Source organism: Chiloscyllium punctatum, chromosome 7, assembly GCF_047496795.1.
Source record: "Chiloscyllium punctatum isolate Juve2018m chromosome 7, sChiPun1.3, whole genome shotgun sequence".
In the NCBI taxonomy this organism is placed as follows: Eukaryota; Metazoa; Chordata; class Chondrichthyes; order Orectolobiformes; family Hemiscylliidae; genus Chiloscyllium; species Chiloscyllium punctatum.
In genome coordinates, this window is record NC_092745.1 from 53,297,610 (window position 1) to 53,317,849 (window position 20,240).

General features: G+C 36.6%; 1 protein-coding gene across 7 annotated transcripts in view; it reads right to left on the minus strand.

Moving 5' to 3' along the window:
* The window catches only part of dnm3a (dynamin 3a), a 203,744-nt gene that overhangs the window by 77,620 nt on the left and 105,884 nt on the right, over window positions 1-20,240 (minus strand). For all 7 annotated transcript variants that reach the window (XM_072573547.1, XM_072573548.1, XM_072573545.1 and 4 more), the window contains one exon: window positions 12,681-12,794. In XM_072573547.1, the coding sequence (XP_072429648.1) occupies window positions 12,681-12,794 (114 nt within the window). The remainder of the gene's footprint in view (window positions 1-12,680; window positions 12,795-20,240) is intronic.

Sequence of the window (20,240 nt, forward strand, 5' to 3'; positions counted from 1 at the left end):
AAGAATCCCTGATGCTAATGTCAGAATCATATGAGAAGGTAGAGAACACTGTCAAGGAGCAGAAGCTCCACCCTCGCATGCAAAGAATGTAAATAAAGATCTAGCAGTAAATAAAGAGGTCTTGTATCAAAATACCATGGACACGAGCATACTTTTGGGAATCTAAACAGTGCCCAACACAGAATGCACAATAAAGCAGGATATGTCACAGAACAAGAGCATTCAACTCATCAGGCCTATACTTACCTTTCATACAGAATCCTTCCCCATCTTATTGTAGTTTTCCCTGCTTCAAATACTTATCCAAATCTCTTTTGAAAGCTACTATTGAAGCTTCCTCCACCACACATTCTAAATTCTAACTACTTACTGTGTGATAAGTTTTTATCTACTGGAAAAAGAGATAAAAGAGATATCGTCGTTCACACATAAGGACAAATAAAAATGCCAACTCTCAAACAATCTCAACAATTTACATTACAGGATGGGAATGTTGTTGGGTTAGCAAAATGACCCTGACTGACTGGAACTATAAGCTTATCATGCTCCTAGTCAATGAAAATGAAATTCTCAAGGTTTGAACATATTTCCTTTGTTTGAAAAATATATGGTCCCTGAAAATGTTACTTTCAGCGCACAGCAATGAGCCATGCTATGAGTTCAAATAGTTATCCTAATCGGGTCATTACTGTAACTATTAGCACACTTGGCACTGTTCGGGAGATGATACCTAATTGCAGAATCATATCTTATAATATATGTTTTGGTTTTATTATCTCAATTTAGTTGAGTGCGATCTGTACCCTGCCTATCATGAATCACCAGAGGAACATTTTGTCTGATTTGATCAGTTCATCATTGGGATGCAAGATAATGCAGTGTACCTGGCATTCATATACAACTTTCCTCAATTGTGCACTGGCAGAATTTTCTTTGGACTGACGACAACATCCCATTAGTAAAAACCACCAGTTGTACTTTTTCTTATGTTACCTGTAGCTCTTTTGCTAGTCACTTTAAATCTCTGCTCTTTATCAACCTCTCAGCTCATGGAAACAGATTCTCTATTTAATCAGAGATTTTGTGAGATAATTTAGATTTTCAGTGGAATAACTGATTTAGTTTCATGAGATAAGATTTTAGAACTTTTTTGCATCAATGTAAATTATTCTTGAGTTCATTTTATTAAATACAACCCAGTTATTTTGTCACTAATGTTGATTTTTTAAAATCTATTTGAATCATATTTGAAGTGAATGTGGTAAGATTCATACTTCCATTTGGCTTCACAATTCATGTTTATTAGAATCAGTGTGGAAACAGGCCCTTCAGCCCAACAAGTCCACACTGACCCTCCGAAGAGTAAACCACCCAGACCCATTCCCCCACCTTATTAACCTATATTTATTTGACAAGGAAATAACATCAAGAGCTACTTTGAACATTAAACACTCAACAAATTGTCTATGGGATGCAATCAGAAAAAGTGGGCTAAATGTTAAATTTGTCAATAACTTTAACAAGCCTCAAAACAATGGGTTACAGCCATTACCAGCAAAAAAAATGCTTAAAAATAACCTACTGCATTAGTAACAGCCATAAAATCCTAAAATGGATTTTAGGCAATCAACCAAAATAAACAAAAGATGGACTAGCATGTTACAGAGAATGATTGTGCTTGATATTTCATTCCAGCTCCTAGTCAAATCATTTTGTATCACAAAAATTAAAAAAAACTGATGAAAAGCAAGACATTATTAGATACTTAAATATATGAAATGAATTAAATGCATCATACATTATCTACTAAGAAAAATGTGGCCTCATTTATATGGTTATTATTCCATCATTGACTTCATGATTTAAATGATTAATAGTATGTGCACATTTAGGATAAAGAAGGGGAGTTTCTGTTGGGAGAACAATTCACACAAAATCAGCAAAATCTTTTGAACTGGTTCAAATCAAAATAAAATAAAATTGGAAAACAGACTTATCCATAAATCTGGTGAAGCCTCAAAATCAAAGTAATTACAATATGAGCTTTCACTTAATTCCACCAAATTTTGAGCCTTTGAGAAGGCATGTAAGACCTTTTTCCACAAGTGTAAGGACACGAATAAGGTCCTTCTAAAAACAAGTTCAGTCACTAAATGATTCTGGACAGAATTTTGAAAACCATTTAGAAATGCATATTTCTCTTGTATAATCCATTGTCAGCTATATTAATAAAACTGCACTAGGTACCACTCAAGTATATCCAGAAATATGCTGATTCGTTACATGAGTTGAAGGGAAACTTGAGCAAACCCAAACTATTCTGAAAACAGTCACAAATTGAAGTGCATTTGTACCTGATTTGCTGATTGTGCCTGAAGCAAATATTCTATCCAAAAGTAAATGCTATACAAGAGATCTCATTTTTCAGTTAGAATCCATCCTTTATCTCCATCAGGGCTCTACCACTAACAACATTCACATGATGAATGGAGGTTAAAATGATGCAGGTAAATAAATGCGAACAACTTCAAAAGTTGAAAAGTTGATTGGAAAGTGAAAGTAACATCCCTTTCTAATGAATAATGAACTCCTCAATAGTAAATCTAGCTCCTTATTGAATCATGCAAACCTAAAAGATCTTGGGCTCAATTTCTGGAGCGGTCTCAAAGCCAACCTTTCAAATCCATTACATTTTTGCATATTATCTTGACACATTGTTAAGTGTGTCACAATACAATCAAACCCCATGGAAAGCAGTGTTTGGAAATCAAACACAGGGCTGAAACCAGAGGAAGACTATTGTCAATACCATGATTAGTTTCCCAACAAACATTTAAAGAATGCAGAACGTCATATACCTTAGACTAAGATACGTACAACTGCACAATCATTTCCCTTGGTTGGGAAAATGAGATGTTACAGGAAGTCAACATCAAATCATTTTGTCTTCTAGACATCTGAGTTTAAGAGTCAGAATTTTGTCAAAGTGTAAATTATCTTTAAGTTTAAAACACTCTATCCCTGCTGGCTTTAACAATGACACAAGAGTGTCATTTTGCTTGAGCGTGTAAACAAATTATGGTTAAATAAGTGCACATAAAATATATAAATTCATCAAAGATCATATTGGGCATCTGTGAACTACAGTTTCTAGTCTTAGGTTTGTCAACATATTCAGAAATGGCAGATCTTTCACATTGCCAAAACTGCTTTGCTGCAATGCAAACTGTATGTTGCAACTAATGTTTCAGAGAACCCACATAGATTATGGGGAAGGAAATGGAGGGAATACTCTTCCTAATTTGAGAAGGAGGGATGTTATTTGGCTTTCTTTGCTTTTTCTTTTTTCTGGCCAGATGATGCAGAATCTATAAATATTAATATGTGATATCAGCACTGAATGCTCACCAAATCTGCCAATTGCAAAAATATAAAATTCAATTAAATTTTCTACAAAGAAAAATTAATATACTTATGATAGTCCCATGGGAGGCACTGATTATCATATGTGAATTTCACCTTGCGCCCTATGTCTGATCAAATTCAAGCTGAAAGGTGAAAGTTTCTTTCCAGCAGTCGTTAGGGTACTCGGAGGGGATGAGGCACTGTCTAGTATTGGGTGAGCTGCATAAGTACCCATAATACAAAACTACACATGTGTACATCTTCACCACGTCTGAAGAATTGATATAATTGAAAATCAAAACAGGTGAAGCAAACAAATTATGGTGAAATTAAACCAGTCTATATTGGTCCCATTATATTTGGATCAGGAGTGTATATATGGAAAAAAAATGCATAGACATGTAATGCGCAATCTTCATAACATCAACCAGCACCTATGAATGGTTTCTTGTAACTATTAGATTCTAATCGGGGAGAATCAATACAATGTTAAAGTAGGACTTCTGTGCTAAAATGTAAAGGATTCAAAATTTACATTTCTAGGTTACTCCTCTGAAAGAAGAGATGATGTATTAAATTGAAAACTAAAGCTCAGCAAGAATGTGTAATGTGTGACTTCATTTCACTTCAACATCTGTTGCATGTAACTCATTTCTAGCTCTACGCACAAGAGCTGGTGAGTTGTTGAAAGCATTTTACTGTTGAACAAAATTTCAAACTGAACAAATTCACATATACTATTGTAAGATACAATTCTATGAATACATTAGTTTTTGATTTAAAGCAGTGTTTTCACTCTCTCTTCACAATAGTGTATTTTGTTACTGAAGCATATCAATAAAAGTCCAGTGCTGACTTTGGCAGACAAAACGTACAGAGCAAGAATGTCTTACTTGAAGCAGTAGGGAAATATACACAGGCTGATTCTATAATTCCATATTCAACCTAGTCTAAACAGTGTTCAATTGCATTGTAACTTTAAGATGTTTCAAAGCTGCGCTGTCTAAATGAATACAACACAGCTTACTATCATGTTTTTGTACTAGATGCATTTAAACATACAAATTATTCAAATAATTTTTCAGAAGACAGTTGTAGTTGAAAGAACTAGGTTCTTTAGAGATCAGCTAACAATTCAGCAAGCTTGCCAGCCAAAATAGCTTACAGGAAATAGGAAGGCCACATGTGGAACTAATTACTCATGTGTAGGCCATGACAAAGAACATTTCTCCAGACTTTTCATGAGCTTCACTTTCAGGAAGTAGCTATAATTACTGTTCAAGTCTAGGGCATGATTCTTAATACTGACAGTTCTAGTATTCGAGAGGAGCCTCTACCCTTTTCTGTACTGAACAGGAACTGGGATAAAACTGTTGCAAATTAGAAACAAATGCTCCCTTCGCAATAAGCCTCAAGTATTTACTAACGTAAACACAGATCAGTTTTCCTGCCAGTTCTATATATTTTAGTGAACTGTTCAAAACTACTGCACTGAAATGGTTCATCTTGATTTTTACAGCTTTTCCATACAAGGGGCCCACTTCCTGCCTAGCTAAGAAAACTGGCCGAAAGATGAAATGACTGTTTAGCATTACACTAAAACATCTGGTACCATTTTATATACAGACCCATGTCTGAGAGCAGGCAATTCTAGCGGTTTCTCCAGCGGCACAGTGCATACCCAATCTCCCTGGGGTGACATCATCCCATATATGGGATGCTAAGCCCAACCCACCCATTTTTTTCCTTGTCCTAAATTCATTGCCAGATCTCTGTCTCCTGCAAATGTGCCACGTCAAGGCTGGAAATCACAGTCCTTTTAGAGACTTCAGTGTGTGCAGACAACTGTGGATGGTGAACTTGGTGTGCAGGTATAATTTCTTTGATGGCAGAAGACAAGAAAAAGTCAAAAGGTCCTGCTCCGTCGCCCCAGTGTTCAGACTACCTGTTCAGGACAATATTGTTGTACAGTAGTCTGCACATTGGTTAGACTGGGTATGGAAAAGCAGCAGCAGTAAATTTCCACACTTTTCATGGAAGACAGATGAACAGTTCTACAGTAAGAGCAAGTATTTTTCTTTCCTTCACCTTTTCTTTCTGGGGAAAAAACATCCAGCAAAGATGAAGAACTTTTCCAACAGGACGCTTTCACCGCAAAGATTAGCAGCGGGAGACATGCCTAGGCCTAATGTTGGACAACACCTGGTCCATGACCTGCCGAACTTCACTGACCTGATCTTACCACCACAAGTGGAGATATGCATCATATCAAAAGAAGAGAATCAATGCTAGGTACTCTACTGTAAATAACACAAAGGTCCTCTGTGAAATGAAAGCAGCTTACATTACTTTCTGTAAGCATTTATCTCAAAAATACAACTTTGTCAGTACAAAGATATAAATTAATGCTTATTTTATGAGGCTATGAGTATAAAAAGAGATATTGCTTTAAAGCATTCAACAGTTAGATTTTGTGCTTACAAACTTACTGCAACTTTTTCAAATACTGATTTAGCCAAGCAGTTTGAGAAACAGCCTTCAAAGACTTAATGACTTGTTTTTCGATGGGGTTCCACAGGTTACAGATTATTCTGAGGTGAGTACTAAAATCTTAGGAAACCGAGCAATAGCTCAGAAAACCTTTGTGACATTTTAAGCTGTGCATGTAAACTTCTAGATTTAAACTCAATGTTAATTTTTTCAAGTTTGCATATTTCTCAAGATATTACGCTTAGTAAACTTCCAGCTGCACATACAAAACAAAATAATAAATCAAATTTAGCAAGTCACTGGGGGGGGAGGGAGCCTCATGATTGATTTAAAATAAAACCCTTTCATATAATGACTAAAGTTAATAGTGACAAAAGTCATTTCCACTTTTCGTTGTTAATTATAAATGATTATGGCAAATAGTGGTTCAGTACAGAGCCGAGACCTGATAATTTTCAAGGATGAAATACAGAAATTTTCAAAATCAAATATCAGATTTGAAATTAGAGACAAAGTATGTAAGTCCCTGCTATCTTTATCATTTTAAAAGAAAATGCTTATGGTTAGGCAATGATGTGATACACGATTAAACAATTTAATCTTTTCCTAAATAGTAACATTTCTGTTTTTAGCAGCTTCAGTTCAGATCACATCCTATTTCACTGCAGAGATAAAACTTCTACAGCTGCTTGGCACACGTTTTGGAAAAAGGAGTGCTTAAGGAATTCAAAATGCAAGTAAGGGGCATCCTCGTAGGAATTACTGTACTCTGAAATTTTATTTATTCTGAGGCTGAGTAATGCATCAACTTATTTCACATGTCTGTTCACAGATATCCTGCATCATATTACTGGCCAACTTGGGTTCTTATTTGGTGGAAAAAATTCATTTCCACATCCTTAATGTGAAAGTTGTTTAATATACTCATTGGGAAAAGCTATACTTCATTAGCTTATTTACTAAATTATAAACTTACCCTCTCCTATTCATTCTATTACTGAACACTGATTTCAGGCAGCACCCTGTTAAAAGCCAATCAATACACTAAGCAATGGGTAATATACGGCACCTGACTTGATGCAATATCTTATACATGACATGACCTTTACGATTCTTAGTTAAGGACAAACACTTTGCTTGAAATAACAGTCAAATACATATAACAGCATTCACCAAAGAAAATGGTTATTTCAATCAAGTGCCTATTTTTAAAAAAAATTGTTAGTATATTTTTCTTTCTGATTTGAAACATACTCTTGCTAATTAAAAACAGACAGATTAATAAAGCAACCTATGCTGGACAACTGGATTCTCACTCGTATTCTCGTCAAAGTTTCAGCAAATTACTGAAACTGCAAAAGATGTTGTACTAACTGGTTGCAGAATAACAATGGCAATCACTATAGGTAATTATGCAGCTCCAAATCCATTGACTTCATCTGTGCGAAGTGGATGAAGTTACAGTATAGGAATAACATAACATTTGAGAAAATAAGATCTTTAGAGCAATAGCTGCAAATTTAACATAATATGTAGGTCTCTATAATTTAGTGGTTATTATTAATCTTGTTGTTCTTGCTGCCCCTACAAAAATGTTTATATTAACCAGGCACTAGCAATGGACCACCCAAGCCTCAAATCTCCATGGAAAGTGACAAGAGGTAGAAAATTGTTCATTGGTGATTTTTCAACTCCTTCACATCAAAGAAAAACGTTAGTAGGAGGCATTTCTGAAACAGGGCCAACTTTCCAATAATAGTCTTTATTCAACTTTCCTTTTTTTAAAAAAAAACATGCTTTTATATTAAAGTACTTCTTATAAACTTAGAAGTACTAACATTGGAGAGGGCTTGAATTACCTCACAGTTACACTTTTGTAATGAAATTAATTTGCATTTTCAGTTCAGTTATTTCCTTGAGAAAGATGGGTACCCTCAAGGAAAAGCATATCTACCATTTATTTTTAAATTAATTATTCCTTTGATAAAACCTTTCAACAATGCAACAAAATGGAAATGCGCTCAAAACACAAAGTGGTCTTTTTTTTTAAATGAAGCTTAAGAGGAAACATAACTGTTTGAAAATAAACATGCAATTTCCACAAATCAACAACTGAACAGTACGTCAAAACTTTGTATAAAACCAGGATATTGGCCAGTAGGAGAAGGCTGCATTACTATATGGCATTCAGTTCAAAGTAAACATTTAAAAATATCCATTTCCTGCTTGTCTGCCAGTATATACAGTGTATAATACTTACCATTTTTGTAGTTTTAAATCCTGTGGGCTTGAAACACTAATAATACATTTATTTCCCTATTGTATGATCTTATCTATCTTGTGAAGCAGTAAAGTTGCCTAAAGTAAGTCTAATTTGTCAGAATAAACAAATCAACTTGCTTACACGATTCAGTACAATCTGTTCATCCTAAAAAGGAAAGTCCTCCACATGTGCAATTACTAGCCATTGTAAAGCAAAAATACCTTCATCAAATTAAAAATTTCAATCACTGCAAATAATTGGTAATAAATTATATATTTCTATTCGTACATAGCCTTATCTGTAATAACTCTACAGCAGTAATAGCATCTCACCAAAATAACATTTCTCAATGTCAATTAAGTTCAAGCTTATGCTGGTCTCATGGTATTTAAATGGTTTTTCACATTGTATGGTAACAATATTTAATGTTAGTTTCATCAAATTGTCATCAATTCAACAGTCAACCTGTCTTGCAATCAGTGTATTTCAAACTGTTGGATGTACTTTGCTTTGAGCTGCAAAATGCAAGTTTTTCTTTTTTTCAGTTTGTACATATTTCATAACAGAATACACATTATTTTCGGTCAGCATTAAAGAACAGCATAATTTGTCTAGTATAAACAGACTGTCACATTGTAGCAGAATCAATCAATAGTAATAAATACAATCATATACAATACAGTATTACTCATCACTCAAACATTCACAGATTGCTATAAACAGTTACAAAGCAACTTTTGTTGCTGTACAATGCAGAGTAATTATATCTATGATTTAATTAAAGGAATAAGTATATGTACTTGGTATTCTCTTGCCATGCACAGGAATTGTCCTTTATTAATTATCACAATTCATAACATATTCTCCTTTTCAGATATTTAAAACCATAATTCCTACCACCCTCAGAATTCTGAGCTATTTTGCAAGTGAAATACGCTTTATTTAATCATGTTTCCAACTAGCTGCTTAGATGGTGTGTGTGTGTGTGTGTGTGTGGAATATGTGTTTGTGAGTCTGCCTGTTTAGTTGTGTTTGTGTATGCTAGTGTTTGAGTATTAGTTTGTGTGCATTAGTGTGTGCAAATATATGTGAGAGAAAGTGCATGTTAATGTATATATGTGTATATGAGACACTGAAACATACATTTAAGAAACAAAACTATTCAAATGATCTTTACACTAATATCTAGCAAATCAAGGAAAAGGAATAGACGTGTGTTCCATTGTGTATTCGTGATTGTTGCAACAAAAAATACTTATTTCAACCTGTACTGCTACAAAAATGAAAAATTACTATTTTCTTGTCAATTGTTTTGGAAGCTCCTTGCCATTGTTACACTTACTATACAGGGGAACATAAGTAATAAAGAAACCTAGCAGTGGCTGGTAGGAGTTGTCATGTGTCTGCCTGTCTACACTTGCTGTGCAGAAAATCCTCTCACCTGTACAGCAGGCACAGACAGGCAGTCACATGACAACCCAGCCTGACTAACAGCCATTCAACGGGAAATCAGAAGAACCATTATCAGTACAAAAGACTTCTCGATTTTTATTAAAATGCCACTGTCAGCAATGCAGTACAGCTGCTTTGTAAGTTCATTTTTCTTCTTCATCAACTGTAATGGCTACATGTTTTAATTTATGTACATTTAGTTTTTTCACTAATTTTTGAAAAATAAAGAGTCTGTGGGTAATCCAAATGTTAACTGGATTGGCTTGATTGAGACAAAATACCGTCTAAGTCTTTAACAGAAGTTGACAGGTTTAAACAATCTGAATGAATGACATATTGACACTTTCCCAGCAGTTACGCAGGAACATGCAGTATTCACTGTTAAAAATTTCAGTCATAAAAATCTACTTCTAAATTTCCTGGCATTTATATATTTCATCAGCTGATTGAATTCAGTTTCATTTCAAACAATGACAATGTTGTTTTTCAATTTCACAAGTATCAATGTGCAAAGTCTGTCATGTAATTCCACACAATATATTGTGCATTTTAAAATGCTTTATCATCAATCAGCTTTCATTGTAAAAAGAATCACATTTTTGAGATGGAAATAATTTACACACAACAAATATACTGGAGCAATGTAGCAGTGTAACCACTCAGCTCCACTTCACATTTCTGAACTGTGAAACCCCGAAAAGGCATGAACTTCAAATTATAGTTAATGTTACTTCCTCACAAATAATGCACATTATCATAAAATGGTTACAGAACAGAATGAGGCTATTTGGCCTATCATGTTTCTGCTGGCTTTCTGAAGGGGCAAAGAAGCTAACACATGTTCAATATAAAAATAATTTCTTGAGTTAATTTTTTTAGAAAAAATACTCAATACAGTTCAGCAGTACCTATCTTATTTCAATAGAACTGGTATTCCTTGTTACTGTGACTATGTGACGAAGGTATACACAGTGAAGAGTTGAAAGTTTGCTCTCCAAAATGTCTTAATCAGCAACATCATAGCCTCATTAAACTTTGAGTCAATGCTGCCTCCTGGTTATACAAGCATGATGGCACTAAAATGAGCCACATCTACCTATGGAGACTTGGTACTCAGTACAAGTGTAAAAGGGGGACAGTGGTACGTGCATGCCACTTCCCTAAAATCCAAATTGGAATTCATGGTAATCACAGGGAGCAAGTGCTATAATTTCGTAATGAATCAATACTGTTAGTGACAATGCTTTTACGTCTATACTCTGTATTACACAGTGCCACAAACACTTCTTCCTTATTGGCAGTATCATTTTAATGTAGTTTATTCAGCATTGACGTTTTGCCAATGCAATATGAAAATTATCCCAAATATTTACCAAAGTCCAAAATTTGCCAGATAGGAGCATTTCACAGCACACACTGTTAATTAGCTGGTCATCATTACCCCTCTATTGAAGAATTTTGTTCTGCAAATTGTTGAAAATGCGAACTGCCAACAGCATGGCAAAGGTGATGAGACACTAGGAATATTGGTAAGCAATGTGATTAGCAGTCTACCTCCTTTAACAATGAGAGTTCAGGATTATCACAATTTTTAAAAATGGCAGTCTGAGAAATTGCATGAATTAGAAACAAATTAGGTACAGTTAAATAGTTGGCAGACTTGAGTTATATATGTGTGATGTGTTAAATTATTATGGCTCTCAGTAAATTTATTTTTGGACATCACATGCCTCTTAATAACACTTTAGATATGGAGAATTTCCAATAGACTTTCTCAAAAGTGAAGTACTGCAACACACCATCAATCATATGACCGTTATATTTGTTCAAAAGATAGGGGGAAGACGGCACTAGCCAATTTTAAATACAATTTAGAACCTGTAGCCTGGAAGGAATTAACTCAACTTTATCGTTCAAACTCTCACAGCAGTTAATTATCACATTCCTGGGCTGTGAAACTCACCCCAACAGAGTGAACAAAAACCTATTTATATCTCAAATTTGAACTGCAGTTAACTGTTTGAATGAGAGAATCTTTTTATCCAAATTTGCATCTACATTTTAATTGGCAGATGCCAGTAACTTCACTGTTGATAGTTACTTGAAAAAGTACTTTGATATCTGTTCCATTATCCTCATTGAAATACATCTGTAGAATATTTTTTTCCTTTTTTTAAAGTTTTTGATTCTAGGCCATGTCTTTCACACCAAATTGTTTTGTATTCTCCCAGTCATGTGCTCATCATCCATTTTCATTTGGCCACTTCTCTGGGAGACACCTTCAGGCAATTTTCTACACTGTAGACATAATATAGCCATTGTTGCTATTGTAATGGCATCAAACACTCCTTCAGCAGGGTTACTGGAAAACTAAATGCAGAGTTTAGAAACTTAGTTCATTGCCTTTGAAGCTAAGCTCAGAAGTGAAACCACTGCTGCACCAAGAACACTTTTCTATTTTCTAAACCCAACCACAACTTGCGGCCTTGAATGAGATTACAAATTTACCACCTATGTTGAATTCCTGAATTATTTTTACGTTGAGGAGTTGTGCCCATTCGGAGCCAAGTTTTTTTTAATAGAAAAGTCCGTCTTTAAAAGCATTTCACACAGGATCCTTAAAAATAACAGAAATGAAACATGTCAGCCCAAATATGCCAACTGCCAGACCAGATTTAAAGGTATTTTAAAATTTATTACACTGTTTTGCCTTGTGCTTAAAAAATTACTTTTTTACCCTGGCTACATGTTATTTCCCCAACTGTTGAAAGAGGTATTCTGCAGTGCCCCAAGTTGGTGAAGGAGGTTGAAACAGAGAGGCTCACACTGTGATTCTCTCTTCCTTCTACTGAGGTGGTATATTGTACTTTTCTTAATTTACCTTTGTGGTCCAGCCAAGATACTGAAAATGATTTGAGGGAATTGTTCCAGATGCTAAGCTTCACAAATAGAACTCCGGTGAATCAACAAACTGTACTACTCAGTGATTTTAAGCAAAATGTAGCAACATCCTCTGGATACAATAATTGCAGTATTACATGATTGCAAGGAAGCATGCATGCCTTCTTACCTCTTCATCCCTGAACCAACAGAGACTCTCTGCAGTCAGTACGAACCAGTATTCCTTGGAACCTCCTTTTATAATGCTAATGTTGCTGATGGTGAGCCAGCCTTTTCTTACCACCTACAGGAATCACAAATAGGCAAACAGACATATCACCTTGGTTAAAATATGTTATATTTACTAGCCTACCTTAATAAGTGGTTACTGTCTTTACACTGCAAAGGTAACACCCATACCTTAGTTCTTCCTTCAGTATTGGCAGCACATGCTATTGGGTGTACACTGTCTGTACCTTCTGACTTTCAAAATGACACTCACCTAAAACTATCCTGAAAATAGTAACACTCTATAGATCCTTGCAGTAAGTCCAAGGCAAATGGTATGAATTAGATTGCTGCTCTCTCATTTCACAATACAATATGTTGCTAATGTCATAATGAGCCTGTGTGCTGCTGTGCCAACACAAAATATATGAAGTCCAGCATAAATAGAAAAAGCCCAAGAACACTTACTAAAAAGCAAGTGAACAGCATGTTTCAGAACTATAACGAATAAATACACTATCAGTAACATTACAGTACGCTAGAATACTGAGCAGCCAAAAGTCAATAAGACACTATTTATAGACTTAACACTTTTCGCGCCATGTTAGCAATATTCAGCACTCTTGTAGAATAAATAGGTCACTTCCTTTGAGCTCTTTGAAATAAACATAATGACTACATTCGACTGTTTATTTGCTCTTCCTAATTCCAAAATTGAAGTAGAATAACTTTATTTCTTAAACTGGGTTTTTAAAAATGATTTATATTCTTACCTCTATCCAAAGTTTTTATTTTAACAAGTTTTGTTTGCCCTAAATGAGTAGCATGTCTGTTCTTGACACTTGGCAATGACACTGATAGCAGAAAAATATAAACAACTAATGACACCACCAGATTTAAGGCAGTAACTAAAATCCTAGTCACATTTTCTATTTGTAGGCAGTAATAAAGTCATATTAGTAAGAACATGTACAACAGAACAAGGAAGGGAAAAGTTGATTCTGTAAACTGACACTCCATCATGTATCCTTATTTGAAAGAATCTTATATTGGACAATCCAGGCTATCACCCTATCACCTTTCTCAGTTCCCTCCAAGTGTGGATCCCAGAGTAAGATCATGCTACTATTCCTAAAATGGCATTTGTGCTAACATCTTCAGAATGTATGTTTCTGAAAATTGCTTGAACAGGAAAATAATTTGTTGAATTTTATATTTGACAACAGCTCCAATTTCAGAAGGATTGGCTTTCTTGTAGCTTTACTTTCCCCAGCTCTGATTGAGATCATGGACCTGTTTAATGTTTTGCAGAAAAAGAGGGTAATTCCATTGCCTCTCTCACGCTATTAACCCCAAAACTAAGATTTCCATTGAAGTGAAAAATATCATTTTAGCTGTTTGACCTCATTTCCCTTGTTTTTCACAAAGAAGGTAGCAGCAGTGAAGACTGATGAATGTCCTGAACCCAACCAAGAAAACCACAACCCTGGCATTGGGCACATACTACACTGACTTTGAAAATGCCCGAGTCATTAAAATTTAATTTACAGTGGCACATAACGATATCAACCAAGAACAACACACTTTACAGCAAACATCTAACTCATGGAAAGCTTGTTGGTGAAGGACGACACTAGAGCTAATATTTACTCAGTCTTGTACTTATTTAGACTGAAACATTACAAACTTCGAAACTACCCAGCTTCAAATTTCCAGCAAGTATCTCTTTATGTGTGCTCAACCGAAAGCCCAATTAATGCACTCCCCCGCATATACTTAAATAACTGCAGTCAAAATATTTATCTCTACTTTTTGCAACAAAGACAAAATTGCCAATCATTTGGATTAATAAGAATTCTCAGTTTATGCAGCAAGGGGTTTAGGTCGGTGGCCTTTAATCCAGTTATAATTTCTGAACTGGCATACATTAAGTGCAAAAAAAAAAGAAATGTAACATCAGAAAGAGGATATATGCCATAGAGATCTTTGGCTTATGTCATTGGAGCACTGGAGCCATTGTCCTAGAATTGACATATCACATATACTACCAAGTGACTTCTATGGAGCCAGACTGGACTTTCATAAAGCTTTTTTTAAAATGCATCATTAAAAAATTGAATACCTGAGAAGTGCATAATTAAGTACTTCCAATTTGAAAGTATTTGAAAGGCTTTCCCCATCAGAAACAATAAAAGCATAAACACTAATGCATTGCCTGCACAGAAATTGGCGGAACCAGACTAACATTCTACCTTGGCACTGATTCATGTCCAGGAGGCTAAAAGGGCAATATTGCTTCACACATAACTAATCACATTAGAATGAGCATTCTGAGATTATGTCTGCACCTTTTATCTTGCAGACGTATGGGGTTTCAACCTGTAAAACTGCTAGCCCAATATGCTTTATAAATCATTCATGATATTAAATTTAAAAAAAGCTGAAAGGGTTGCTTGTCTAGATATGAAGTGACTAACTAAAGCTATTCAAAAAACAGCAAATAATTTCCAAATTACTGATTGCAACTGCTCCTGATAGGTCTTCCTGAACGTAAACTGCCTTTTGTGCCTGCACTTAATCAAGTTTATCAAAGAGAGAGAATTTCTGGAGTCTGAGGATGAAAACTAACTTTTCTTTTATAATTTAACATTATAATTTAGCTTGTGAAATTCAAGACAACATATTCATTTGACTTCGACAAATCCTACCTGAGAAGAAGGTATATATCTAAACAATTTCCTGATGACTTTACAATTCTACCCTTCCTGTCTTAGAAATGTTGGTGTATAAAGCCTGGAGACAAAAGTTGTCTGTGGAACCTCTGCTCAGCAACATTGAGTGGCAAGAAGGGAGTGGGAGGTAGGGCATTTTATTCAGATTTTACCAGACAGGAATTGTGACTTTGTGTTGGGGTAGGGGACGAAGATGAATTACTCTTTTAAACGATCACACAGAATCACAAAGAAACGTAATGGGATTCAATGGACTCAAACCAAAATAATAAAAGCTTTGAACAAAAGCATGCCTTACCATATACATATAAACAATGGCTTAGTGTAACAGAGACTTTCCAAATGCCTTTTATGACAGAGAATTTGAGTTCCCCAATGGCTGTCAGGATATGGGCACCACCTGTTGCATCCTGAACCACACAAATCGCAAAATCCCATCTGTTCCAAGTAAAGTGTGTAATGGTTGCCACGGATTGCACACAAAGACCCTTACAGGAGAGGGAGAGTTCACAGGATTATGGCAATCCAGCCTGGACAATTACATTTCACCCAATACCATTTGAGTTCTGATCATAGTTAATTTATTCTCATTCCATGGTTGAAGTTGCAGTATCAGCTTCAATAAAGTTCAGCGAACTAGGAAAAACATCAAGGTTTCCTTTTCAAATTTTATCTGGTGACCCTTCTGGGAAACTGCTTATGGACCACATATGAGGATAGAAGCCGATTCAGTCTTGGGAAGCTTCATGGTAAAACAGCTTGCCAACATTGTGGGTGGAATATTTCCACGTTTTTTTCTAAGTGTCAAGGCAAGTATGTTCAGTGGAACTGACACGCCAACCCCATCAGATTGATAAGTCATCCAACTCCCACCACCGTCAAGAACAAGGGCAAGATTTTCACTTTATCACTGGCCTTACCATTGGCAATCCAGGCTGGCAGAAAATTCTGGGCCCAAGAGTTTGCCTGTTGACACCCACTTTTCAGGGGATCCAACAGCAAGAAGATAAGTTTATTTTCTCCTTCTTGTGAGGGGAGGTTATCAACAAGGTCACACCAATTGCTATGTGCCAAAAAGCAATGCAAGATAAGAAGCTGTTAGCCTGTAAAGTAAAGGCAAAGTCACAATAGTCCTGGAGGATCACATGGCTGCTCTCTTACTGGAGAGAGAGAGACAACTGATGAGGGTTTCACCTAAGGGTCACCATGACTCAGGCTAGGGGAGAGGGTGAGAAAGCAGGACCTTCATAACGACCTCAGCCGGTATAGGAAACATACCTGTGCTGCTGCCATCATTCTGTATTGCAAACCAGTCATTCAGCTATCTGACTCCCTGTCAGCCTGCAGGTCAGTGCTGAAGACAGTGAATATACACTGAGAAAGCAAAATGATGTTGACAGAGGCTGGCAGAATCTAGATAAATGCCAAGTGAGGACGCACAAGGAAAGAAAACTAAGAGCCACGAGAGGCATCCTATGCAAATGCATATGTGCCCTGCATGCAAAGCAACATGGCAGAACTGTGCAAGTTACCCTGTGCTCGAAAGTGAAGTGCTGAAGAGCTGGAGTGGTCTTTGAATGGGTCCTAGAGGATGCATGATGTGGTTATGTGCCAATGCCAACTTGTGTGGATGAGAGGTCAAGGATGGTAATGATCATGGAACATTCAAGCACATTATACTGAAAACACAGTTGGAAAATGGCTGGGACAAGTAATCAGCAAGTTGGAATAACTTATAAAACTTTTCACTGTATTTTTCATGTAAAAGTACACGTGACAATAAATTTCTATTCTATTACATTCTTGCAGTCTGGAGAATGAGCTATGGTCAGTTCTGCAGGTCAAGTACAAGTGGTCTGGTGATCACAGGTAGGTCAGTCAGGGTGCTGTGGTCACATCAGTCTGGAGGCTAAGTTGTTGGATATTTCGGTGTTGACCATCAGTCCAGGGAGTCTGCTCAATGATAGTCGGTGACTTATCAAGGGGCAATCCATGGAGTCTTTGGCAAAGAGGATAACTCAGAAGGGATTCATTGCATTGGGTTACGGAAAGATTGGTGACAGAAGGGTGGGACCTCACAGACAAGAAGAGGGGATTGGGAGCAGGTTCTCACAGGTCACGGTCAGTATGGTCGTCCCATGGACAAGGTACAGCACCATCAAGGATATGTGAACCTCCAAAATCATGGGGTCCGAGTGTAAAGTGGGCATATTAATTGTAAATTGAAAGGGATTCACTGAAGAGGGATGGGGGAGGCCAAAATGTCTAAGGGGCCACAGGAGCAGCAACACCACAAAAGGAAACAAGAAAAATGGGGGACGAGGAGGAATCTTGCATTACAAGCAAAGACTGCATCACTCCCTAGAACATAATGTTGGAAACTTGCCATGTTGGATAGAAAGTCAACTGTGCAATACCTGTTCAAACTGGCTGAAACCACATGCAAAGTAGAAAGAAGTTACTGTTTTCTTCTGAGGTGTGAGGTGGAGTAAAACTCTTGGAATCAGAGCACCTGCTGAGGTTAATCAGTAATTATGCAGTAAAACCAACAATCTGGATTCAATTTTCACTTCATCTGCAGGCCATGCATTATCAAAGAGTACACATTCCACATTTTGGTCTCAGTTTGAGAATCACACTGAGTGCATTAATTCCTGGCTTTTCACGTGAGCGAAGCAATACTAATCAGCCAATGATTCTTAACAGCAGAGCCTGAAGTTCCCATTTCCCAAACACATTTCATAGGTAGCACTGGAAGACAATGCTTCATAGCTATCAGACTCTCAAACTGAAATGCATGTATGAACAAACATCAGCTGTTTTTCCTTTGCTTCAGAGTGGGGGAAATGATTGCCTATGGCAGAATTCTACTCCCAATGTATCATTGAAACTTTGATATTGCAAAGTACGTCTGTGATTGGGAAAATGTAAGAGTCTATTATACAGGATGTAAAGTAGAACATTTAGAAACGCATTATGTGATGAAGAAGCAGATTCGATATGGCTTCATGGAGGAGAAATCATGCCTGACAAATTTAGTAGAATTCTTTTGAGAAGATAACACATAGGATAAAGGGGAAGCAGCAGATGCAATATACTTGGACTTTCAGAAGGCATTTGATAAGGTACGAGATGAGTGTACTCAAAACGATAAGTGTACAGAGGAACCTCAATTATCTGAAGAAAATTTCAAGGTTACATCAAAGAGGTAAGTGTATTCCATTTACCTGTCTGAAGAAGCTGCGAAAACACTGGCAAAAACAAAGAAACACAAGCAGCTCAAGCATCAGCAACTGGATATTTTAAAAGTACGTGTTTTACTGTATTCTCGGCACTTTACCAGGCCGTTCATTTAAAAAAAAGGCCAAGACTGTAAACGTATGCGTGAGGCGAGGCTTCTGTTTTTCTATCGTGAGACTCAGTTCCCAGAAACTGATTCTGTAAATAATCTTGTGATCGTAGAAGCTGTTCGGAACTTTGTTTAATGCTGGGATTTCATGGTAAGGGTTTAGTGCTTCTCATTTTAATTTGTAATTTGCAGACTACAAATATTGGTTTGTTTAAATGGCAGACTTATTAAAACTATAGATTTAAACAAATTCTCTGGTAGAGCACAGCGTTAGATCAGCATAACTTCCCCTGTTAAAGCAAAAAGCGATTATCCGAATAATCAATTATCCAAATGAAATAGTGCCCGCCTATCTCGTTCAGATCATCAGGGTTCCTCTGTATACGGTATTAGTAGATTAGCATGGAAAGAAGATTGGCCAACTAATAGAAGACCAAGAATTGGGATAAGGTGGGCATTTTCAGAATGGCAACACTTAACTGGTAGTGTGCCGCAGGGATCAGTGTTGGGACCACAATTGTTTACAATGTATATTAATACTTAGATGATGAAAGTAAATGTTCTGTTGCCAAGTTTGTAGATGATACAAAACTAGGTGGGAAGGCAAGTGGTGAAGATGCAGTGTCTGCAGAGGGTACAGACAGGTAATGGGTGGATAAAAACTGAGTAGATAGAACTAATGCTGGATGATGTGAATTTATGCACACAGAGTGAATATTATTTAACGGCAAAAAGCTTTGGAATCAAGGGATTTGGAATTATCATCCATGAATCACAAAAAGCTGACATGCAAGTTCAGTGGATAATATGAAAGACAAATGGAATATTGGCTTTCTTCCAAAGGGAATAGAGTATGAAAGTTGAGAGGTTTTGCTAAAGCTATACAAGGCTCTAGTCAGCCCACAGCTGGAATACTGTGGACAGTTTTGATTCCTTTATCTAAGGAGAGATGTGCTGGCATTGGAGGCCATCCAGAGAAGTTTCAATAGGCTGATACCAGGTATGGAGGGATTGTCTTATGAGGAGAGAATGAGTAGGTTGGGCCTGTTCTCGTTGGAATTTAGAGGAATGAGAGGTGATCTTATTGAAACATAAAATAATTTTTCAGCTCCTTGACAGGGTAGATGCAGAGAGGTTGTTTCCCCTTATGAGAGAGGCTTAAATCAGAAGGCCTCACCACAGAATAATGGGTTGCACATTGAAGTCAGAACTGAGGAGGAATTTCTTCTGTCAGAGGGTAGAGAATCTGTGGATTCTTTGCTGCAGTTGGCCACTGAGGCTGGGTCAGTAAGTATTTTCAAAGATGAGATAGATTTTAATCAGCAAGGGAAGCAAAGGTCCTGGGGAAATGGCAGGAAAGTGGAGATGAAGATTATCAGACCAGCAGTGATCTCAATGAATAGCCGAGCAGATTCGATGGGCTGAATGGCCTACTTCTGCT